General features: G+C 42.9%; 2 protein-coding genes and 1 long non-coding RNA gene across 5 annotated transcripts in view; 2 read left to right on the top strand and 1 right to left on the bottom strand.

Annotated features, from left to right (window-relative positions):
- The window catches only part of LOC138982996 (eukaryotic translation initiation factor 2-alpha kinase 3-like), a 387,290-nt gene that overhangs the window by 89,794 nt on the left and 277,769 nt on the right, over positions 1 to 19,727 (bottom strand). The gene's annotated exons all lie outside the window — the stretch shown is intronic.
- Positions 1 to 19,727, top strand: part of LOC138982993 (receptor expression-enhancing protein 1-like) — a 70,052-nt gene that overhangs the window by 3,606 nt on the left and 46,719 nt on the right. For both annotated transcript variants that reach the window (XM_070356382.1, XM_070356380.1), the window contains exon 2: positions 3,397 to 3,469. In XM_070356382.1, the coding sequence (XP_070212483.1) occupies positions 3,397 to 3,469 (73 nt within the window). The remainder of the gene's footprint in view (positions 1 to 3,396; positions 3,470 to 19,727) is intronic.
- Positions 12,136 to 16,135, top strand: LOC138982992 (uncharacterized). Of its 2 annotated transcripts, XR_011461030.1 has the most exons (4): positions 12,136 to 12,661; positions 13,745 to 13,835; positions 14,125 to 14,215; positions 15,932 to 16,135. It is a non-coding gene; the product is annotated as an uncharacterized lncRNA (long non-coding RNA). The 2 variants fall into 2 exon arrangements; XR_011461029.1 differs by having other exon boundaries at positions 13,745 to 14,215.

Genomic DNA, 19,727 nt, shown 5'->3' with positions numbered 1-19,727 from the left:
CGTAGGTACAGGTGAAGGGTCAGGTGTTTTCGGGGAATCTGTCATTCTGCGTCTGCCAAATTACTTGGTTGCCATGGAAGCCAGGTCGCCTGGCTTTGAGTTGTTGAAATGAGAGCAGGCTGCGGAACAGAGAAGAGCAACAGCGTGGGCATGAGGATTTCGTGCTGGAGAAACCCGTGTGTGGAGTGGAGGAATTCGAGTTGAAAATGAGGGTGAAAAGCAGGCACCGCAGAAGTGTTGCTGTGCTCTTCTCGGCGCCAGGTTTTCGCTGACCCACTTTTCATGGGGCTTTCTGTGTTTCACGTGCTCGCCAGAAACGTGTAGACTTTTAGCAAGGGGTGCGTGCGGTTCAGGCGGGTTGGTGCGTGTGTGTGGCACTGTGCTTCCTCTTTGTGCGTAGAACATGAAGAGGGTGGCGGCTACCCAAGGTTAGGGGTTCTTGGATTCCATGCCAAGATTGTTTTCGTACCCGAATGAGACCAGGTGACCTTAGTGGCGATAATTTTAAGAAAAACACAACCATTGCGTCATGTACTACATATTATCGTCCAAAGAATCTTCCCGTTAGAATTTTGCCCTGAAATGGAAAATTGGAAAGCGTGTTTTACATGTTGTTGTTTTTCTTCTTCTGAAAATGATTACAAAAATTGACAAAAGTACAACGTGACAGAAAGTATGTCGAGTAAACTAGGAGTAGGACTGTCTGGGAGATAATAAAAACACATTGTTATCTTTACTATTTAAGAGGAGAACAGGAATCACTGTTGCTGTTAGTTATAACATCAAGGACCTGAGGATATGAGGAAGCATCAAATGACTTCCTGCAACAAGTATCACTCTCAATCAAAATATGAGAGGAACCACAAAACACCAAAGTGAACTTTTATGTATTGTGTCCTCAAAGTTGATTTTGAAGGTATCAGTTTTATTTAGTAAATGAGGCTTAGTGGCTAGCCACCCCTGGGATTACCACAGTAACAGACTTTCATTCTAAAAGCAGTTAAAAGTAAAACTAAAAGGTTGTGTGCTGTAGAGAAACAAATTATGGACATAAACCTCAATAGTGACTATAATGGCTTTTTATTTGAATGAATGATTGAATCAGAGGTCAAGGACGGGGGAAGCTGTGACCTGTCTTATGAATTTATGTACTTTGGAAATTACAGCAAAGGATTTGGGGAAAAATATTATCAGTCTTGTTCCCAGACACAGAAGACAATAGGTCAGTTGGACCTGGATCAGTCAAAATGTCCTGGCTGCCAAGAAAATGTTGTGACAAAAGACATCCCATATGTGTCAAAACTATCAGACATTCCACCGGCCTTGGGTCAGAACAATGCCTCAGATCAAAAAAGTATGTGCAAATGACCGAAGACTGAGGCCTGGGAACAACACTGTACTATCAGTATCACAAATATTGTGCGGATTTAAAGAAGGTCCAGTTTGAAAGGAAGAGATAACAACAAAATCCTTCATTTATTTATGTAGTCAATTAGGAAGTTATTTGGTAATTGGTTTCAGAATATATAGTTAAAAAAAGCACATTGAAAGGAACATACTATTTATTTCTGTATTCATTTACTTGAAAGATATAATTCAAACTTTAACAGGAGCAAGACAACAGAGACTGTAATCACAAACATTTTCCAAACATAGCCCTAAAAGTTCCACCTTGCGGGCAAAAAAGAATATTGGTCATCTAGCACAGAAAATGTTGTTATTTAAAAGTTTTTATTTTATTTTATTACCTATTAAGAATTCAAACATCTGTCTATGCTTTAATTGATTTTTTTGAAAATGTTGATCCTGCCCCAAATTTGACACTAAACATGGTTCTTTTAATACTCAGTAGGTGGTCATGTATTTTACCTAGAGAACTGTATCTGGCTAGATCATTCACTCTTACCTGAAATGAAAGTTTCCCGCTTCAAATACCAAGCGTTGAATTTGAATGTATCCCCCGCCCACTATACTGTAGCCCACCGAAGCTGGGTGACAAATCTGACAGTGAGGAGGTCGCCCCGGGGGAGTGGCTCTAAAGTGACCTCAGAAAGTGTTCTCTCACACATCTCAAAGTAGGTCAGCTGAGTCGAGGGTGGCCCTTAGGTTACTATTGCCTTGTTTCTCCCTGGCCTGATAATGGACGGGCCAGGCCAGCCGGCCCCAGAATCTTGCATAACGTGCGATCATGCACCTTAGTGTGGTCAAGCTTGGCGTGTCGGTTATGCAGTGACTGACGCCGGCCGCAAGGGGGACCATCTCAAAAACCCGTTCGACTTTAAAAGTCTGGAGCACATCTTGAATAAGGGAATACAAAACTTATTGTCGAAATATTCCAAAAGAGTAGTAAAACAAATTCAGAAGCCATCTGTTGCCATTTTTATGACATCTTTACTCAGTGCTATTCTTTTAAAAAAGTATAAGTTTTGAATGGCGTTGTTCACAGATAATCTTTTGCTGATATCAAAGTATGTTGCCAACGCTGATACTTTATCGGTTCTCCATAACCCTTGATAACCCACTTCACAAGTACACTTGAGTGTAAAAATAATAGTTAAATACCCTTAGAGACATTCACAAGCATGATGCAGATTTAACTTAAAACTGATATTTGTTTTTCATTGAGAGGCTTTCAAGCTTAAATAAAAAGCAAACTTCCCACAAAAAAATTAAGGAAATAAGTTTTAAAAAACTCAATACCACGGGCCCTAGTTTTAATGACCTTGTCATCAGAAACAAACTTTTGTTTGACCAATCACCATTTTTTGAGATAAAGGAAATAAATAAAACACCAGTTGTTGCAGTTAAGTGTCCAAAAAATCCATTTGACAGGAGGAAATGAATGAAGATGATGACAATTTTGATTACACAGATGTGATGACAAAAACGGAAATGAGAGCAAGAAATTGCAGAGGTTCTTGCGCAGGTTCTTCTAAATCTTAAATGAAACTACACTCAAAATTATCAAAGAAAGATGCTTGGTCTGCTTCAAGAAAACTTGTCGAAAGTGCTGACAGCCAAGAAAGTGGTAGAATCATCAAGACACAGGGCACCAAGCTCCTGTCAAACACAAATACAAAATGCCGTGGGATGAGGCACCTGCGTTTGGAACAGACTGTGAAAAGTAACCATGGAACTGGAAGAAGTGGTTTCTGGTGTACACGTTCAGCAGGACACCTCTGTATGTGGTTCATCAAAAGAAACTATACAGTAAAATATTGAGAACATTACTGTCAGTGGACTGTTCCATGCCTGGCTTCAATAGTAACAATCATGGATCTTATGGCTGCGTTTTGTCTGGCTGCTCTTTAAAAACATGGTTTTGAGCAGCAGCTTTCGAGATCTATTCTTGCTGGCGGAAACGTTTCTAGCTCCCTATCTCTATGCTCTGTGCAGACTGCTGTTTGGAACTCTCTACCCAGCCTACGCCTCATACAAAGCAGTCAGAACCAAAAACGTCAAAGAATACGTGAGTTGAAGTTCTTCTTTATTATTGTTGTTTCTATTGTGGGTTTTTCTTATTCTTTTGTAGTTGAAATCAGTGCATGTTGTTATTGTTGTTGGGTCATTTGACTATTTTTAGGTTTGATTAAATCTTTGTTGGTACACTGGGAATGGAGACAAGGGTGAATTGGTGTGTGTGTGTTGCTATTATAAAAAGAAAACGAACAGGTCTTTATGACATTTTACATACAAACCTTCCAGATGGTATCACCAGACTTTTTCCCCTCATAATCATATTCTCCATATATTATGTCTTTGAAGACATCATATCCAGCTTTTAAAAAAAGTTGAGGCGGCACTTTGGAAACCTTTTTTCAGTCAAATAAATCTTGAAATTTGTTCAAACATTCTTTGACCTGGTCCAGACTGTGCGATTGCATATCAGCTTGGAAAATTAAAAACTAATCAACTAAATTGTGAATTGAAATTAGGCTTCACATTGAAATTGCAATTACAGCTCCAACAGCTGTACTGTAACAAATCTGTGCCCTGTGTCGTTTTAATTGGTACATGTATGTACCTGCCAGGTGAAAAACCTTGCAAATGACCAAAAGCATTTCTCTCTTTCTTTGTTTGAACCTTTCCCCTCGCTCCTGTCTGCTACTTCCTGTGTGCTTTTGCCCAGTGTCCCTGATGTGAAGATTAATGACTGGAATTAGCAGTAATCAAACCATTCTTCCTCAACAACAGTAGATCGCCCTGTCTTATGTGACCTAACTTGCGATGATATGTAAACATCTATCATCAAGAGGATGCTGACAATGGCTGTGTGACATTTAGAGGAAACATGTTTACCAGTTGCAAATCCCGCCCATATGGAGTCTGTTGGCTGGCTGGCTGCCAGTTAACAGTAGGACTAGGAGGTAAAGGCATCTAGTCTTACTACTTGCTTATGTTATGTACATGTACAGTTACATCCGCTGCGTGTACATCACGCACAGTTGGGTTACCTTGTTTTCCACTTGGCAGCCTTTGTGTGTGGGCCTTTGTGTGGGTTTGCACCAGTGTAGGTTTGTAGGTGGAGGTTTTGTGTGTATGGGAGAGCTACGCATGTGGACAGAAAGGCTTGGGGCTGTGATCACCTCGGGCTTTCAAATCCTTAATCAGAATAACTATGTTAAGCACCCTCATTGATTTCTCAACAAGATAGTTTCCTTTCATAAAAGCTTGTTATTTAAAGTGACATTAAGAAAAACACGCCACACCACAGATACTAAGTCTTTTCCATAAAATGTTTACGAGACAGCCTATTGCTGTTGATCGGATCGAACCGATAGCTCTCAAAATGACAGCCCAACGTGAGGGGACTAGATTACTTTGAAGTGGCGCTTGTCAATATATCCTGCAGATAGGTCTACCACCGCGGGGGTAATTACTTTACCAGATCACAATAACTGGGACTCATAAATGAGATTTATGTTTATTGGGGCTGGACAAAATGAATGTTGTTGTATTTTAAGCTCGTATGTGTGTAGCAAGGGATGTATGCAACTACAAAACGGGGGTGGGGGGGGGGGGGGGTGGGGGGGGGGGTGGAGGAGGGGGGTGGCAGAGCAAAGCAATACACAAAACAGAGCAACTGGCAAGGAGAATGTGGTCATTCAGTTTTGTGATGATTATTATTCTCCTTGGTTCCGTATTACTTTAGTACCGCAATGTGTGCGCGCTTCTGTATCAGATTTTGTCAAAACTGTGACACAACACCATACATATTATATCCTCTCTCGTCACAAAAGCACAATTCACGACCACGCTACAAAAATGTTCCCTGCTTGCGGTCTCCTGTTGGGGAATGCCACTGCCACCGAAGACCTAACCCTGAGGGTTTTAACGTTAGTAGATCCATAATCCTCCAACCCACCTCTGCGCGCATGTAGAAGTGACCGTCCAGCCAAATCCTGCTGGACACTGGCAGGTCTGGTTTTGACCGCTGTCCACAAGATGGTGGTGGTCAGTCGTATACGTGTCACTTTGGACATGGCTTGGTGACTGGATATTTTTGCGATCTTTGGGTTGTCGTGGCCTGACGAAGTGTGTGTATGTGCCTTTTCAGATGTTAGCCGAGGGGGGGGGGGGGGGGGGGGGGGGGGGGGGATCGAGGGAGAACGGGTGTGTTAATGTAAGTGTGCGGTGTACTGAAAAATATATCTTTCTCCCTACCCCCCTCTCTTGCTTGAAACATACACATGCACCAAATCCTCCATAGTAATAACTAGTATACACTACATTCCTCTTTTGCGTACAGCCTCCCTCTCCCAAAGTCACTGAGTTTTCTTACAGGTGCGCGCTGTAGGAGTGATCGCTCCAAACAACTTTTGTGCCTAGCGGTGTGACCAAGCCGGAGTTCTCTCTACAAAGGTATACACAAAGAACTACCATTATGTCGTGCTTTGTTGTCCGTTAGTCAAAGGCCGCTTTGTGAATGTTCTTGTAACTTCACTGTCCATGGGGGGTGTACGTAGGGGGCTTGGCACTCACCAAAGCGGGTAGTCACTAGTATCGGTATGGGGAGTGCCAGACTGGCACGCCTAATCTTGACTTCCTCCAAACTTTGAGGGTTACCCAGTGGGGTTACCTGACACCCCTCTTTCTCGCGCGCCCCCACATCCCATGTCACACTCCTTACTGCCCTCCACCCTCACCCCCTCACCCGCACGTCTCACCAAATTAAACCCAGAGCCGTAAAAGGGTGGCCAATCCTGATCGAAGGTATGGGGTTCAAGGTAAAACGCATAGCCCGAGTTACGTGACTGTGATGGTCCAAGTGGTTACGGCTATTGGACAGTTTTCTCCCCTTCAAGTTTGAAACCAGAATTTGAAGTTTTGCTGGATATATTTGCTCGGGCCTAATCCAGCTGTTGGACTGGCGGTCATTGTTGTAATAGGAGTAAGGGTCAACATTTATGATTATAGAAACAGTTATTGAAACATTGAATAAATAGAACTTAAAATAGAATTTAAAATAAACAAATATATATATATATTTTTTTTAAATACGACAGCAAACTTCTTCTTCTTCTTCTTCTTCTGCGTTCGTGGGCTCAAACTCCCACGTACACTCGTGTTTTTTGCACGAGTGGAATTGTACGTGTATGACCGTTTTTTTACCCCGCCATTTAGGCAGCCATACGCCGTTTTCGGAGGAAGCATGCTGGGTATTTTCGTGTTTCTATAACCTACCGAACTCTGACATGGATTACAGGAACTTTTTCGTGCGCACTTGGTCTTGTGCTTGCGTGTACACACGGGGCTGTTCGGACACCGAGGAGAGTCTGCACGCAAAGTTGACTCTGAGAAATAAATCTCTCGCCGAACGTGGGGACGAACTCACGCTGACAGCGGCCAACTGGATACAAATCCAGCGCGCTACCGACTGAGCTACATCCCCGCCCCATACGACAGCAAACAAACGAAAACTGACCAATTTCTTATTACCACCTTTATATTTAGGCACCAGGGTCCAGTTTTCTGTATTTTCTTACTGTCGGGTACAACGTTGCTGGAGTGTTCGGTGCAAGCAATACACTGTTGGTGACGAAGACGCAGAAGCCCGTTTTTTAGGTAAAAAAAAAAATCAAGTTGAACCCGACACTTAAAAAAGGAGTGACAGTATCGTGCATCCCTAGTATTGGTTTATTTCAACCATCCCCATCCCAATTTACAAGTCCTCTTTATTTCCCCGTTCGGATCTGATCTTTCTCCCCATCCCAACGCATTTATGCAGATTTATTCACCGCAACGAACCCGTGACGGTGAAAAAGGTCAGGTGTAAAACAACAGAGTTTCATGTTTTTTTCTTGTCAGGTGTGTGTGACAATAGACTGAGTCTCGACTCCCTCGACCACTTCCCTTCCAGCCTCCATTACAGTAGGTTCTAGTGACATTTCTCTCTCTGATAGTGCTAGGAATCTTGGGTTCATCATGGACTCCCACCTCTCAATGAAACAACACATCAAAAAAGTCTGTCAGACATGCTACTTTGAGATCAGAAGAATAGGTTCCATAAGAAAATTTCTCACTGTTGATGCCACTAAAACTCTCGTTACATCCTGCATTCTGTCCAGATTAGATTACTGCAACTCCCTTCTCATAGGCTGCCCTGACTCCACTCTCCAACCCTTGCAAAAAGTACAACACTCTGCTGCACGTCTCATTTTCAGAGCACAGCATCGACAACCCTGCACTCCTCTCATGAAAGAACTTCACTGGCTTCCTGTATCTAAACGTATTAGGTATAAAGCTGCCTGCTTCTGCTACAATATCATCTCTGAATCGGCACCTGCCTATCTTTCTGAACTGGTCTCCCTCTTCTCTACACTCCCTCTCGCACCCTTCGTTCTTCTGATGATGCTCGACTTCTCCGTCAAGGTCGCTTTAAACGCAAGGCTCATGGCTTCCGCACGTTTTCGTACTATGGACCTCAGTTATGGAATTCACTCCCCTTTCAATTACGTCACTCTCCATCCATTTCATCTTTTAAGTCCAATTTGAAAACTCACTTGTTCCAACAACACTACGGATAGTTCCTTAGTATAGAGTCTGGGGATGTGAGATGTGCATGATGTGTTGTTTGAATCTGACAGTGATTGTATGATTTTTGACTCACATGCGAAGCAAAAGTGAGTCTATGTACTCACCCGAGTCGTCCGTCCGTCCGTCCGTCCGTCCGTCCGTCCCGGCGTCCGTCCGGAAAACTTTAACGTTGGATATTTGGCAAGATGGTGTATGATGACAAGGCCCAAAAAAACATACATAGCATCTTGACCTTGCTTCAAGGTCAAGGTCGCAGGGGCCATAAATGTTGTCTAAAAAACAGCTATTTTTCACATTTTTCCCATTTTCTCTGAAGTTTTTGAGATTTAATACCTCACCTATATATGATATATAGGGCAAAGTAAGCCCCATCTTTTGATACCAGTTTGGTTTACCTTGCTTCAAGGTCAAGGTCACAGGAGCTCTTCAAAGTTGGATTGTATACATATTTTGAAGTGACCTTGACCCTGAACTATGGAAGATAACTGTTTCAAACTTAAAAATTATGTGGGGCACATGTTATGCTTTCATCATGAGACACATTTGGTCACATATGATCAAGGTCAAGGTCACTTTGACCCTTATGAAATGTGACCAAAATAAGGTAGTGAACCACTAAAAGTGACCATATCTCATGGTAGAAAGAGCCAATAAGCACCATTGTACTTCCTATGTCTTGAATTAACAGCTTTGTGTTGCATGACCTTGGATGACCTTGACCTTGGGTCAAGGTCACATGTATTTTGGTAGGGAAAATGTGTAAAGCAGTTCTTAGTGTATGATGTCATTGCTAGGTTTAGCTGAAGGTCAAGGTCATGTAAAGGTCAAGGTCAAGCATGTGAGTCGTATGGGCTTTGCCCTTCTTGTTGTATACATGTATTGTTGTCACGCGCTTTGAACTTTATAAATGTCCGTTATTATTATTATTATCCCAGCGAAGCTGGAGGTATCCTGTGAACGCTATACTGTAATCGATTTGAGAAATGTGCACACCAAATAATACATGATAAAGAAGGATTCGTTGTGCCCGGCTACGTGCTGCAGTTGGAGATGGAAGTTCACCAAAAATGGGGACCATACCAACAAAAATACGGTGGGTAAAATAGGCGCCCCCATTTTTTCAGCAAACGCCACCCCAGGCCGCTTTGGACGGGTAGAAATTCCGCAGTTTCCAAGTCTATGGATAAAGCTCGCGTAAGAAGAATACGTCACGGTCGAAAGTCTTTGACGTCAATTAATGCATCATGACGTCATGCCTCCGTGTAGTCTTTCTCTCTCGCGCAGTGTGTGTGTTTGTGTTCATTTTGTGCACATGTGTTAGTGTTACTGTGTGTGTGTGTGTGTGTGTGTCACTGTGTGTGTGTATTTGTGTGTGTGTGTGTGTGTGTGTGTGTGTGTGTGCGCGCGCACGCGTGCATGAGTCTGTACTCGTATGTGTGTGGTGTGTGTGTATTTGTGTGTGTGGGCATAAGTGTATGTGTGTGCGTGTATGTGTGTTTGTTTGTAAAGGTGTGCATGTCCGTCTGTCCATAGGCCCTATACATGTGCGTATGGGTGTGTGTTTTGTGTGTATGAAGTTTTTTGTTAGAGAGTGTGTGAGTGCGTGTGAGTGAGTGTGTGTGTGTGTGTGTGTGTGTGTGTGTGTGTGTGTGTGTGTGTGTGTTTGAGAGAGAGAGAGAGTGTGTGTGTGTGAATGTGTGTGTGCATGTGTGTGTGCATGAGTTTGTGTGTATGTATGAGTGTGTATATGTGTTTGTTTGTAAAGGTGTGTGTGTCCGACTGTCTATGTGCGTATTTGTTTGTTTGTTTGCTTAACGCCCAGCCGACCACGAAGGGACATATCAGGGCGGTGCTGCTTTGACATAACGTGCGCCACACACAAGACAGAAGTCGCAGCACAGGCTTCATGTCTCACCCAGTCACATTATTCTGACACCGGACCAACCAGTCCTAGCACTAACCCCATAATGCCAGACGCCAGGCGGAGCAGCCGCTAGATTGCCAATTTTAAAGTCTTAGGTATGACCCGGCCGGGGTTCGAACCCACGACCTCCCGATCACGGGGCGGACGCCTTACCACTAGGCCAACCGTGCCGGTCTATGTGCGTATAAGTGTGTGTTATGTGTGTATGAGATTTGTGTCAGTCAATGTGTGTGTGTGTGTGTGTGTGTGTGTGTGTGTGTGTGTGTGTGTGTGTGTGCGTGCGTATGTACAGTGTGTGTGTGTGTGTGTGGGTGTTTGTTTGTTTGTTTGCTTAACGCCCAGCCGACCACGAAGGGCCATATCAGGGCGGTGCTGCTTTGACATATAACGTGCGCCACACACAAGACAGAAGTCGCAGCACAGGCTTCATGTCTCACCCAGTCACATTATTCTGACACCGGACCAACCGGAGTGTGTGTGTGTGTGTGTGTGTGTGTGTGTGTGTGTGTGTGTGTGTGTGTGTGTGTGCATGAGTTTGTGTGTATGTTTGTGTGTGTATGAGTGTGTATATGTGTTTGTTTGTAAAGGTGTGTGTGTCCGTCTGTCTATGTGCGTATTTGTTTGTTTATTTCCATAATTATCAGGGCGGTGCTGCTTTGAGATATAACGTGCGCCACACAAAAGGCAGAAGTCGCAGCACAGGCTTCATGTCTCACCCAGTCACATTATTCTGACACCGGACCAACCAGTCCTAGCATGCACTAACATGTGTCAAGCGCAAAGAGCATAATTGTAAAGTTATGATGTTGCGCTATATAAATGCTCATTTATTATTATTATTATTATTAACCCCATAATGCCAGCCGCCAGGCGGAGCACCCACTAGATTGCCAATTTTAAAGTCAAACAAACAAACCCGGCCTGGGTTCTAACCCACGACCTCCCGATCACGGGGCGGACGCCTTACCACTAGGCCAACCGTGTATGTGCGTATGTGTGTGTGTATTGTGTGTATGAGATTTGTGTGAGTCAATGTGTGTGTGTGTGTGTCTGTGGGTGTGTGCGTGCGTACATGCGTGCGTATGTACATGTGTGCGTGTGTGTGTGTGTGTGTGTGTGTTTGTGTGGGTGTGTGTCTGTATAAGAGATAAAGAGAGAGAGAGAGAGAGAGAGAGAGAGAGAGAGAGAGAGAGAGAGAGAGAGAGATTGGGTGGGTTGGTTTGTGTTTGTGCGTGTGCGTAAGTGTATGTGTGTGTGTATGTGTGTTTGTTTGTAAAGGTGTGTATGTCCGTCTGTCTATATGTGCGTATTGGGGTGTGTTTTGTGTGTACAGTGAAGTGTGTGTGAGAGAGTGAGTGAGTGCGTGTGAGTGAGTGTGTATGTGTGTACGTGTGTAACTTGGGTGTGCGTGTGTGTGTGTGTGTGTGTGTGTGTGTGTGTGTGTTCGTGTGTGTGTGTGTTTGAGAGAGAGAGAGAGAGAGAGAGAGAGAGAGAGAGAGAGAGAGAGAGAGAGAGAGAGAGAGAGAGAGAGAGAGAGAGAGAGAGAGAGGTTTGTCTTTCGCTGGGGTATGCAGTGCCTTGGCGTTGCACATCTACTTAATTATTATTATCCCAGCGAAGCTGGAGGTATCCTGTGAACGCTATACTGTAATCGATTTGAGAAATGTGCACACCAAATAATACATGATAAAGAAGGATTCGTTGTGCCCGGCTACGTGCTGCAGTTGGAGATGGAAGTTCACCAAAAATGGGGACCATACTAACAAAAATACGGTGGGTAAAATAGGCGCCCCCATTTTTTCAGCAAACGCCACCCCAGGCCGCTTTGGACGGGTAGAAATTCCGTAGTTTCCAAGTCTATGGATAAAGCTCGCGTAAGAAGAATACGTCACGGTCGAAAGTCTTTGACGTCAATTAATGCATCATGACGTCATGCCTCCTTGTAGTCTTTCTCTCTCGCGCAGTGTGTGTTTGTGTTCATTTTGTGCACATGTGTTTAGTGTTACTGTGTGTGTGTGTGTGTGTATTTGTGTATGTGTGTGTGCGCGCACGCGTGCATGAGTCTGTACTCGTATGTGTGTGGTGTGTGTGTATTTGTGTGTGTGTGTGTGTGTGTGTGTGTGTGTGTGTGTGTGTGAGAGTGTGTGCGTGCGCACGCATGAGTCTGTGTTTGTTTTGCTAACCGAGTAAGGACCTGACCTTCTATACACACCAACGTCCTCAGGACCTGACACCTAGTCAGGACTTACACTCAGGTCCTCACAAGGTTTTCCTTTATTTCGGTCTCCAGAGAGGTCACACGCACTCTGGTGGGGATTTTGGTGGAGTCCTGACTTGGATGTCAAGATAATTTTTTCCACATCCGGTGTGTGTAACTTTTACACAATTTGCCGGGGAACAGAGGTCTTGGAAAATGTTACACTCCTCCCTCTGCTTCACCTTGACCTTGCCTTTTTCACCTAACCAATCAGAAGACTTGCATTTATTTTTGCCCAATCGGAAGCATCCATGTTTCCCGCCTTGCGCTATCGCGTGAGACCTGCTTTGTCTTTACAATGTGATAAGCTTATGTGGCACATTCCGATCTAATGATGCTACACAGTGCCATCGGCCTGCAGTGTGGAAATGTTATCACATTTTTCTGGCTGACTTGAATGCTGTTTGAATGCGGTTAGCAGCATTTGGAGAACAAGTTATCAAGTAAGTTTGTGTTTTATTTAATTAACTTTTTGTTTTTAATTGGAGGTTGAGACAAAATAGATTTTAGCGTCCTTGTTCCCTGACGTTGATTTGTGTTTTTGTAATTGAAAGTAATTGATCTATTTGAATGTGCATCGATTATAATTATGATTGTATATTCCTGTGTTTAATTTTTATGATAGAATTTGTTGCCGTATTAATTTTTTTCTTCTTCTTATCATAAGTTATTGTAAGATGTGGCTGCAATATTCACATTTATTAGTTACAACGTCGAGAAAGGAATAATCGAGATGTAAACCTCTGGTAAAAGTTTCCAAAAGGTTTTGCTGTTTTACTTATTTTAGGAATCAAAATCACAACATGTAACATTGACGACTTGAGGCCGGGATCTTAATCCAACCGGAACTCACACGATTGAAGGCAATTGCCAGCACTTTGGAATTTTTTGTCTATTTATTTAATAAGACAACAGCTTGGCACCTTTTTTTCTAAAGGGAGGGGGGGGTGGCAGCACCTGCATGCGAAACAACACAATAAATAACCCGATCTTCCTCCTGGTGCCGTTAGCAATGTTATCCCTTGGAGAAGTCGACACTGCTGGAAACTGTAATCCACAGTGAAAAAGGAAGTCTGCTAGTAAACACAGTACCACTGCAAGATAAGGACGGCTTCATAAATCACCCCCTTTCTTGTTACCTGTCAGCTGTGATAACGCCTCTCCCCTATCATCTCCTCCCTCTCCCACCCCATCTTTGGATGTGTAAGTCCTACGCCTATGTATACTCACCATGCAACCTCCACAGGACCTGAAAACTGGCTGTGTTTGTTTAATGGTATGACTGATCACTGCAGATTTTAACTTTTGGTTCGTTCTGTGTGCATGAAGTAAAGTTTAGTTAAACATCTACGTTTTGTAACTTTGAGATAGTACATGCTGCATGAAGTGTAACAATAGTGTAACAAGTTAAATCAGCTGAACTGGACGTAAGTGTACTTTTAAGTAATCAACATCAGGCCCAGCGTAACAATGGAAACTGTTTTATTCGTTCTAATAATATTTTTAAAAATTTATTTTGGTTACAGTGACTATGAGCGAGTGATGTGACCCGAGAGGATGCTGTACTAATTGACTCACTTGGAACATCCCCAGTATGGACAGCTTGCTTCCAATCAGGTGACATTTTTATTCTAATAAGCCGGTTACTGGTGCTGTGCCTCTCGGGTGCTGAGAGTATTTTAGCATAGCCATTAGTGGGAGCAGGAACTGATATTTGTGTCAGGGTCAAGTCTATCTACAGGGGGTCGGGAAGGGGAGGGGAAGGGGAGGGGGGGTAGTCTTAAAACAGGGCTCTCATTACGCTCGTAAAATAAAATGGTTCGATAATCCGTTATACTTGAGTCTCACAATTACTTTCAACGATAATGGGTTACGTTGTAACTAATATCATATGCATCTATGTCAGATGAGAGACATGATGGACGAAAATAACCAAACGAAGGGCTTGGAAGGGGACAACCAGGAACCACAGCAGATCAACGAAAATGAATCTCCGCGTAAGTTATGGATTTCCCCCACCAGACTATAATTATAGCACTGAGTAATCAAAATATTTTGACCCCTCTCTCTCTCTCTGTCTGTCTGTCTGTCGGTCTGTCTGTCTGTCTGTCTGTTTGTCTCTCTCTCTCAGTCTCTCTGTCTGTCTGTCTGTCTCTCTCTCTCTCTCTCTCTCTCTGTCTCTCTCTCTCTCTCTCTCTCTCTCTCTCTCTCTCTCTCTCTCTCTCTCTCTCTCTCTCTCTGTCGCTCTCTCTCTCTCTGTCTGTCGTTCTGTCTGTCTCTCTTTCTCTCTCTCTCTGTCTGTCTCTCTGTCTGCCTGTCTCTCTCTCTCTCTGTCTGCCGGTCTGTCTGTCTCTCTCTATTTCTGTCTGTCTCTCTCTCTCTGTCTCTCTCTCTGTCTGTCTGTCTGTCTCTCTCTCTCCCTCTCTCTCTCTGTCTCGCTCTCTGTCTCCCTCTCCGTCCCCCTCTGTCTCTCTCTTTCTGTCTCTGTCTCTCTATGTCTCTGTCTCTCTCTCTCTATCTCTCTCTCTCTCTCTCTCTGTCTCTAGGAGTATGGTTTTAGTAGCTGACATTACATACTGTGATATATAGAGTGGGTTTTAGTATGGTGACACCACTGTGACGCGATGAAGCCAGACTATGTTTTAGCAGCTGGTTATATTACCGGAATACACATCTAGTATGTTTTAGTAGTTTTAGTCGTTCTTTAACCACTGTGATGTGTTGGAAGAGTTTATTTTTATGTGCTGTTTTAGAGGTACATTTTATCAGTATGGAACATGTTCAGTTCTTACAGTAGTTGATAGTGGGGGGGGGGGGGGATCCTATCTTATTCTGCGTACTTTTATTGTGGTTCCGATAGCTCTTAGAGTTTCTTAGTTCTCACCATGTCTGTATAGTGTATGTATTAGTTACTGTGATACCAAATTGTCTTACCCATGTATGTATACTATGATGCTATGCGCCAGTGATGTATGAATGCTATTTATTTTTGTTTTTATCACACAGCAAGCTGCTTTCCTCGTGTATTTTTTATGTTCATTCATGTGTTGTACACTTGGCAATAAATTATCTATCTATCTATCTATCTATCTATCTATCAATACGGAAACTTTTGTTTTTGTCCAAATAACTATGCAATGATACGCTGCTATGCTTACTTGTATTCTTCTTTCCAAGAACTAGCGTCTGTTTTGGACATGATGTGGTTATATGCTAGGAACAAATAACTTGGATGCATACTATAGTTATAATCAGTCCATATTATGGGTAGGCATGGTGTCGTCTTTTCCTAATGTCATTATTTTGGTGTTGTTCCGAAACTGTCCTCTTGTTAAGATAAGTGTTTGACTACCATCGTTGTAAAATATAACTTATGTGGCTGCCTCATGTTAATACAAAATCCGAAGGCAAATGTTGCCCTTTTCAGTTTATGAACATTTGTTCTGAAGGCCAAAAACTTCACGTTTTGCATGAAGTTCCACATAACCTTGTTCACATTTGACTGATAGTGGGCATGACACATAAAACAAAAACAACATCTTGAGTTTACAAGGTCTGATTAGTTGCACTAGTTAGGTGAGTCAGCTAGTGGTTGATGTCAAACTAATCTGATGTTGCTGCAGATTGTGTCCAAGAAATGAGGCACCAGCAAAATGTGAGTTCATGTTCATAAGGTAGTTAATAATTATCCAATGAATGTGTGTGTGTTTCAGATGAGTCTGACGCTGATGACTCGGTGACGTTTCCATTGTTAACGGATTGGCAGCGAAGACTACAGTAAGAAGAGGAAAGGAAAGATGCTCAGAAAAGAAACAAGGAGGAGAGGGGTGACACCGACACTGATGTTGATGAAGAAGGGAGGGATAATATTGTCTCTGATGTTGATGAAGAGGGGAGGGATAATGTTGTCTCTGATGTTGACGAACAGGTGAGGGATGACAGGGGCGGACGAGGGGGGGGGGGGGGGGGGGTTCTGGGGTTTCCGGAAACCCCCCCCCCCAGCCAAAAAATAAAAAAATTCAATTTTTTTTTTTTTTTTTGGGGGGGGGGGGTTGTTGTTGTTGGGGATTTCTGATCCCAAACACAAAACAAAACAAAAAAAGAGGGCTGCCTGAAACTGGTAATGATCATCCTCAGAATGCACCAGATTGCACCATTTTGCATCCTTTTTTTCAACATTTTCAGGGGGGGGGGCATGCCCCCGCATCCCCCTAGCAAGCTAGGCGCTTTGCGCCGTCGGCTCGGCGCTTTGCGCCGTCGGCTCGGCGCTTCGCGCCTTCACACCCATATCTTCATAATATACATTTGGACCCCCCCCCCCCCCCCATAAAATGAACTGATCCGCCCCTGGATGATGTTGTCTCTGATGTTGATGAAGAGGTGAGAGATGATGTTGTCTTTGATGTTAACGAAGAGGTGAGGGATGATGTTGTCTGATGTTAACGCAGAGGTGAGGGATGATGTTGTCTCTGATGTTAACGCAGAGGTGATGGATGATGTTGTCTCTGATGTAAACGAAGAGGTGAGGGATGATGTTGTCTTTGATGTTAACGAAGAGGTGAGGGAAGATTTTTTCTCTGATGTTAACGCAGAGGTGAGGGATGATGTATCTGATGTTAACGAAGAGGTGAGGGATGATGTTGTCTGATGTTGATGAAGAGGTGAGGGATGATGTAGGCACTGATGTTGATGAAGAGGGGAGGGATGATGTTTTCTCTGATGTTGATGAAGAGGTGAGGGATGATGTTGTCTCTGATGTTAACGAAGAGGTGAGGGATGATGTTGTCTCTGATGTTGACGAAGAGGGAAGGGATGATGTAGGCACTGATGTTGATGAAGAGGGGAGGGATGATGTAGGCATTGATGTTGATGAAGAGGGGAGGGATGATGTGGGTACTGATGTTGATGAAGAGGGGAGGGATGATGTGAAGGAAGGAAGGGGCGATGATGATGATAAAGGGGAGATGTGTGATACAGCCAAAGATATTGGAAACACTGACAATCATGCTGATAGAGATGAGAATGAAGTTCATGAAAGTGATGAAGAGTTTGATCATGATGACGTGTCACTTGCGCTAGGACTTCCCAAAAGAAGTCAGGAACGAAACAAGATATGGACTGATTTGAGATTAAAGCTGTTAGTCAGAACCTGACAAAGTTTATTAACACCGAAACGTTGCCGGGCAAATCAGACTGTTTGCTAGCACAAAAGAAATCCCCGATTTTGATGAAAAGAGAATGGACCCAGTTTAATTTTGTGTAAAGAATATGATTGCAGCAGAGAAAAGAAAGCTTCACAAATTGAATAAATCACTGGTCTGAGTAGCAAAGATCAAATTAGTGAAGATCAAAATGTGAACGTGTTAGTTCTGTTCCAGTAGTGTATGTTAGTTATATAATTACCGGTCCAACGTCATATACAATAAATGTGGTATTTTTTTATCCTGAAATCAGTTCATATGTTGTAATCGTCTTGACCATAATTGTATTCGGAAGCATATCTTGTCTATGATTGTTCGTCTCAGATGACAATGATGGACAAGACATGTCTTTTGTCGAGCAGTGTATATATTGCTTGCCCCCCGCGGGTTAGGGGGAGTTCCATATTGGTTGGGACGAGAAAGAATTTACCCGATGCTCCCCAGCATGTCGTAAGAGGCGACTAACGGATTATGTTTCTCCTTTTACCCTTGTTAAGTGTTTCTTGTATAGAATATAGTCAATGTTTGTAAAGATTTTAGTCAAGCAGTATGTAAGAAATGTTAAGTCCTTTGTACTGGAAACTTGCATTCTCCCAGTAAGGTAATATATTGTACTATGTTGCAAGCCCCTGGAGCAAACTTTTGATTAGTGCTTTTGTGAACAAGAAACAATTGACAAGTGGCTCTATCCCATCTCCCCCCTTCCCTCCGTCGCGATATAACCTTGAACGGTTGAAAACGACGTTAAACACCAATTAAAGAAAATATATTGCTTAAATCAAGCCAAGTCATTAGAGGCTTGAATTACCTTGCTTTGCCTCATTTCGGATAGGAAAGAACATAATGAATTGTTGATTTCACCAAACAAATATCTAGCCAACTGAGCAACACTTCACACAGTGATGCATTGCTGTTGCTTCTGTTGCTTATAATACTGATCAGTGCTGTCTTTTCAAACCTTGTACAATGGAACCCCTTTTTTAAGACCCCTGACAATTATTGAGCCATAAAAACGAGTGATTCTTCAACTTAGGGAAATGTGCACAGGTTATGAACAGATCATCACAGGGTCTCATAAGAGAGGAAGGGTGTGTGCGTGAGGCGGGGGTGGGGGGTGGGGGGGGGGGGTGGGGGGGGTGGGGCTGGATTGGAAGGGGGAATACAACATAATTATTCCCACTGTTCATGTCACTACTGGAATTGTGAGTGTGCCTTATTTCAGTTTGTAAACAATTGTGTAAATAATTTTTGTTTGATAACAATTTCATGTCTGGGTGGGTTTGCTTTTTCCACTTGGGACACATTTTGCCGCTGGGCCTTTGCTGTTTTGGCGTCTGCTTTTGTACATACCATTTTTCTGTCTGTCATTGGTTTGATCATTTTGATGAGCTTTGAACGGTTATCATCTTCGCTATGTACACAAAAGACCAAATTTAGTATTACATTCTCCCGCAGTGGGGCACTGCGGTTATGAAATTAAAGGCCCCTCCTGTTTTTGGAACCGCAGGAGCTTTCTAGTTTGCTGTTAGGTAGATTTTTGGTTCCTCTTTCCTGTCATGCTCTCTTTTTCTTCATGAATTCTTTTCTTTTTTCTGCCTTCTTGCTCATTCACCTGTATTTTTTCCAAAAATCTCTTCTCTTGCCGCTTGTCTCGCGATTCATGTATAGTTTAATCTGTTAGTGTTCTGATGTAAGTCCAGCAGTAGATAGGTTAAGCCTATTTTAACATACTGGAAACTGGTAATCTTCCAGTAGGTATTAATTTAGTTTTACTAAAGCCTGCTGGGACACAAGTAATGGGTTAGTGCATTTGTAAACAGGAATCGCTTGACAAGTGGCCCCCTTCATCCCCCCCTTCCTCGTCCTGATATGGCTCTGCGTAGTCGGCTGGACGTTAAGCAACAAATAAACAAAAGTATTACATTCCGGAAAATATCATTATTTGTTAGTATGTTTACTTTCATGATATGCATAAGGTATAAACGCTGATAATGGCTTTTGTGACTGATTTGTATTTTTTTTGGTTAACTATGTTTACAAACATGCGTCCCATTGTATGTATGATTACCCTGTATCTCTTGCTCTTGTTCAATGTTCAGAAACATACCTTTGTCACAATCATTATCAAATTTCACTTTAAAGTGCTGACGTTTTGTAAGTTGAGTTGTTGCGCGACTTGAGTTGCTGCATTGAGATAGCTTGGTTTTGCTGAGGTTCTGGCCTGGTGGTTAGGAGCCTGTATAGATACTGAGCTAGCCATTTGTTTTGGGTTGGTGAGGTGTTTTATGTGTTTTGTTTGCACTGGTGT

Source organism: Littorina saxatilis, linkage group LG12 (genome assembly GCF_037325665.1).
Source record: "Littorina saxatilis isolate snail1 linkage group LG12, US_GU_Lsax_2.0, whole genome shotgun sequence".
In the NCBI taxonomy this organism is placed as follows: domain Eukaryota; kingdom Metazoa; phylum Mollusca; class Gastropoda; order Littorinimorpha; family Littorinidae; genus Littorina; species Littorina saxatilis.
This window is presented reverse-complemented; position numbering and strand designations above follow the sequence as displayed.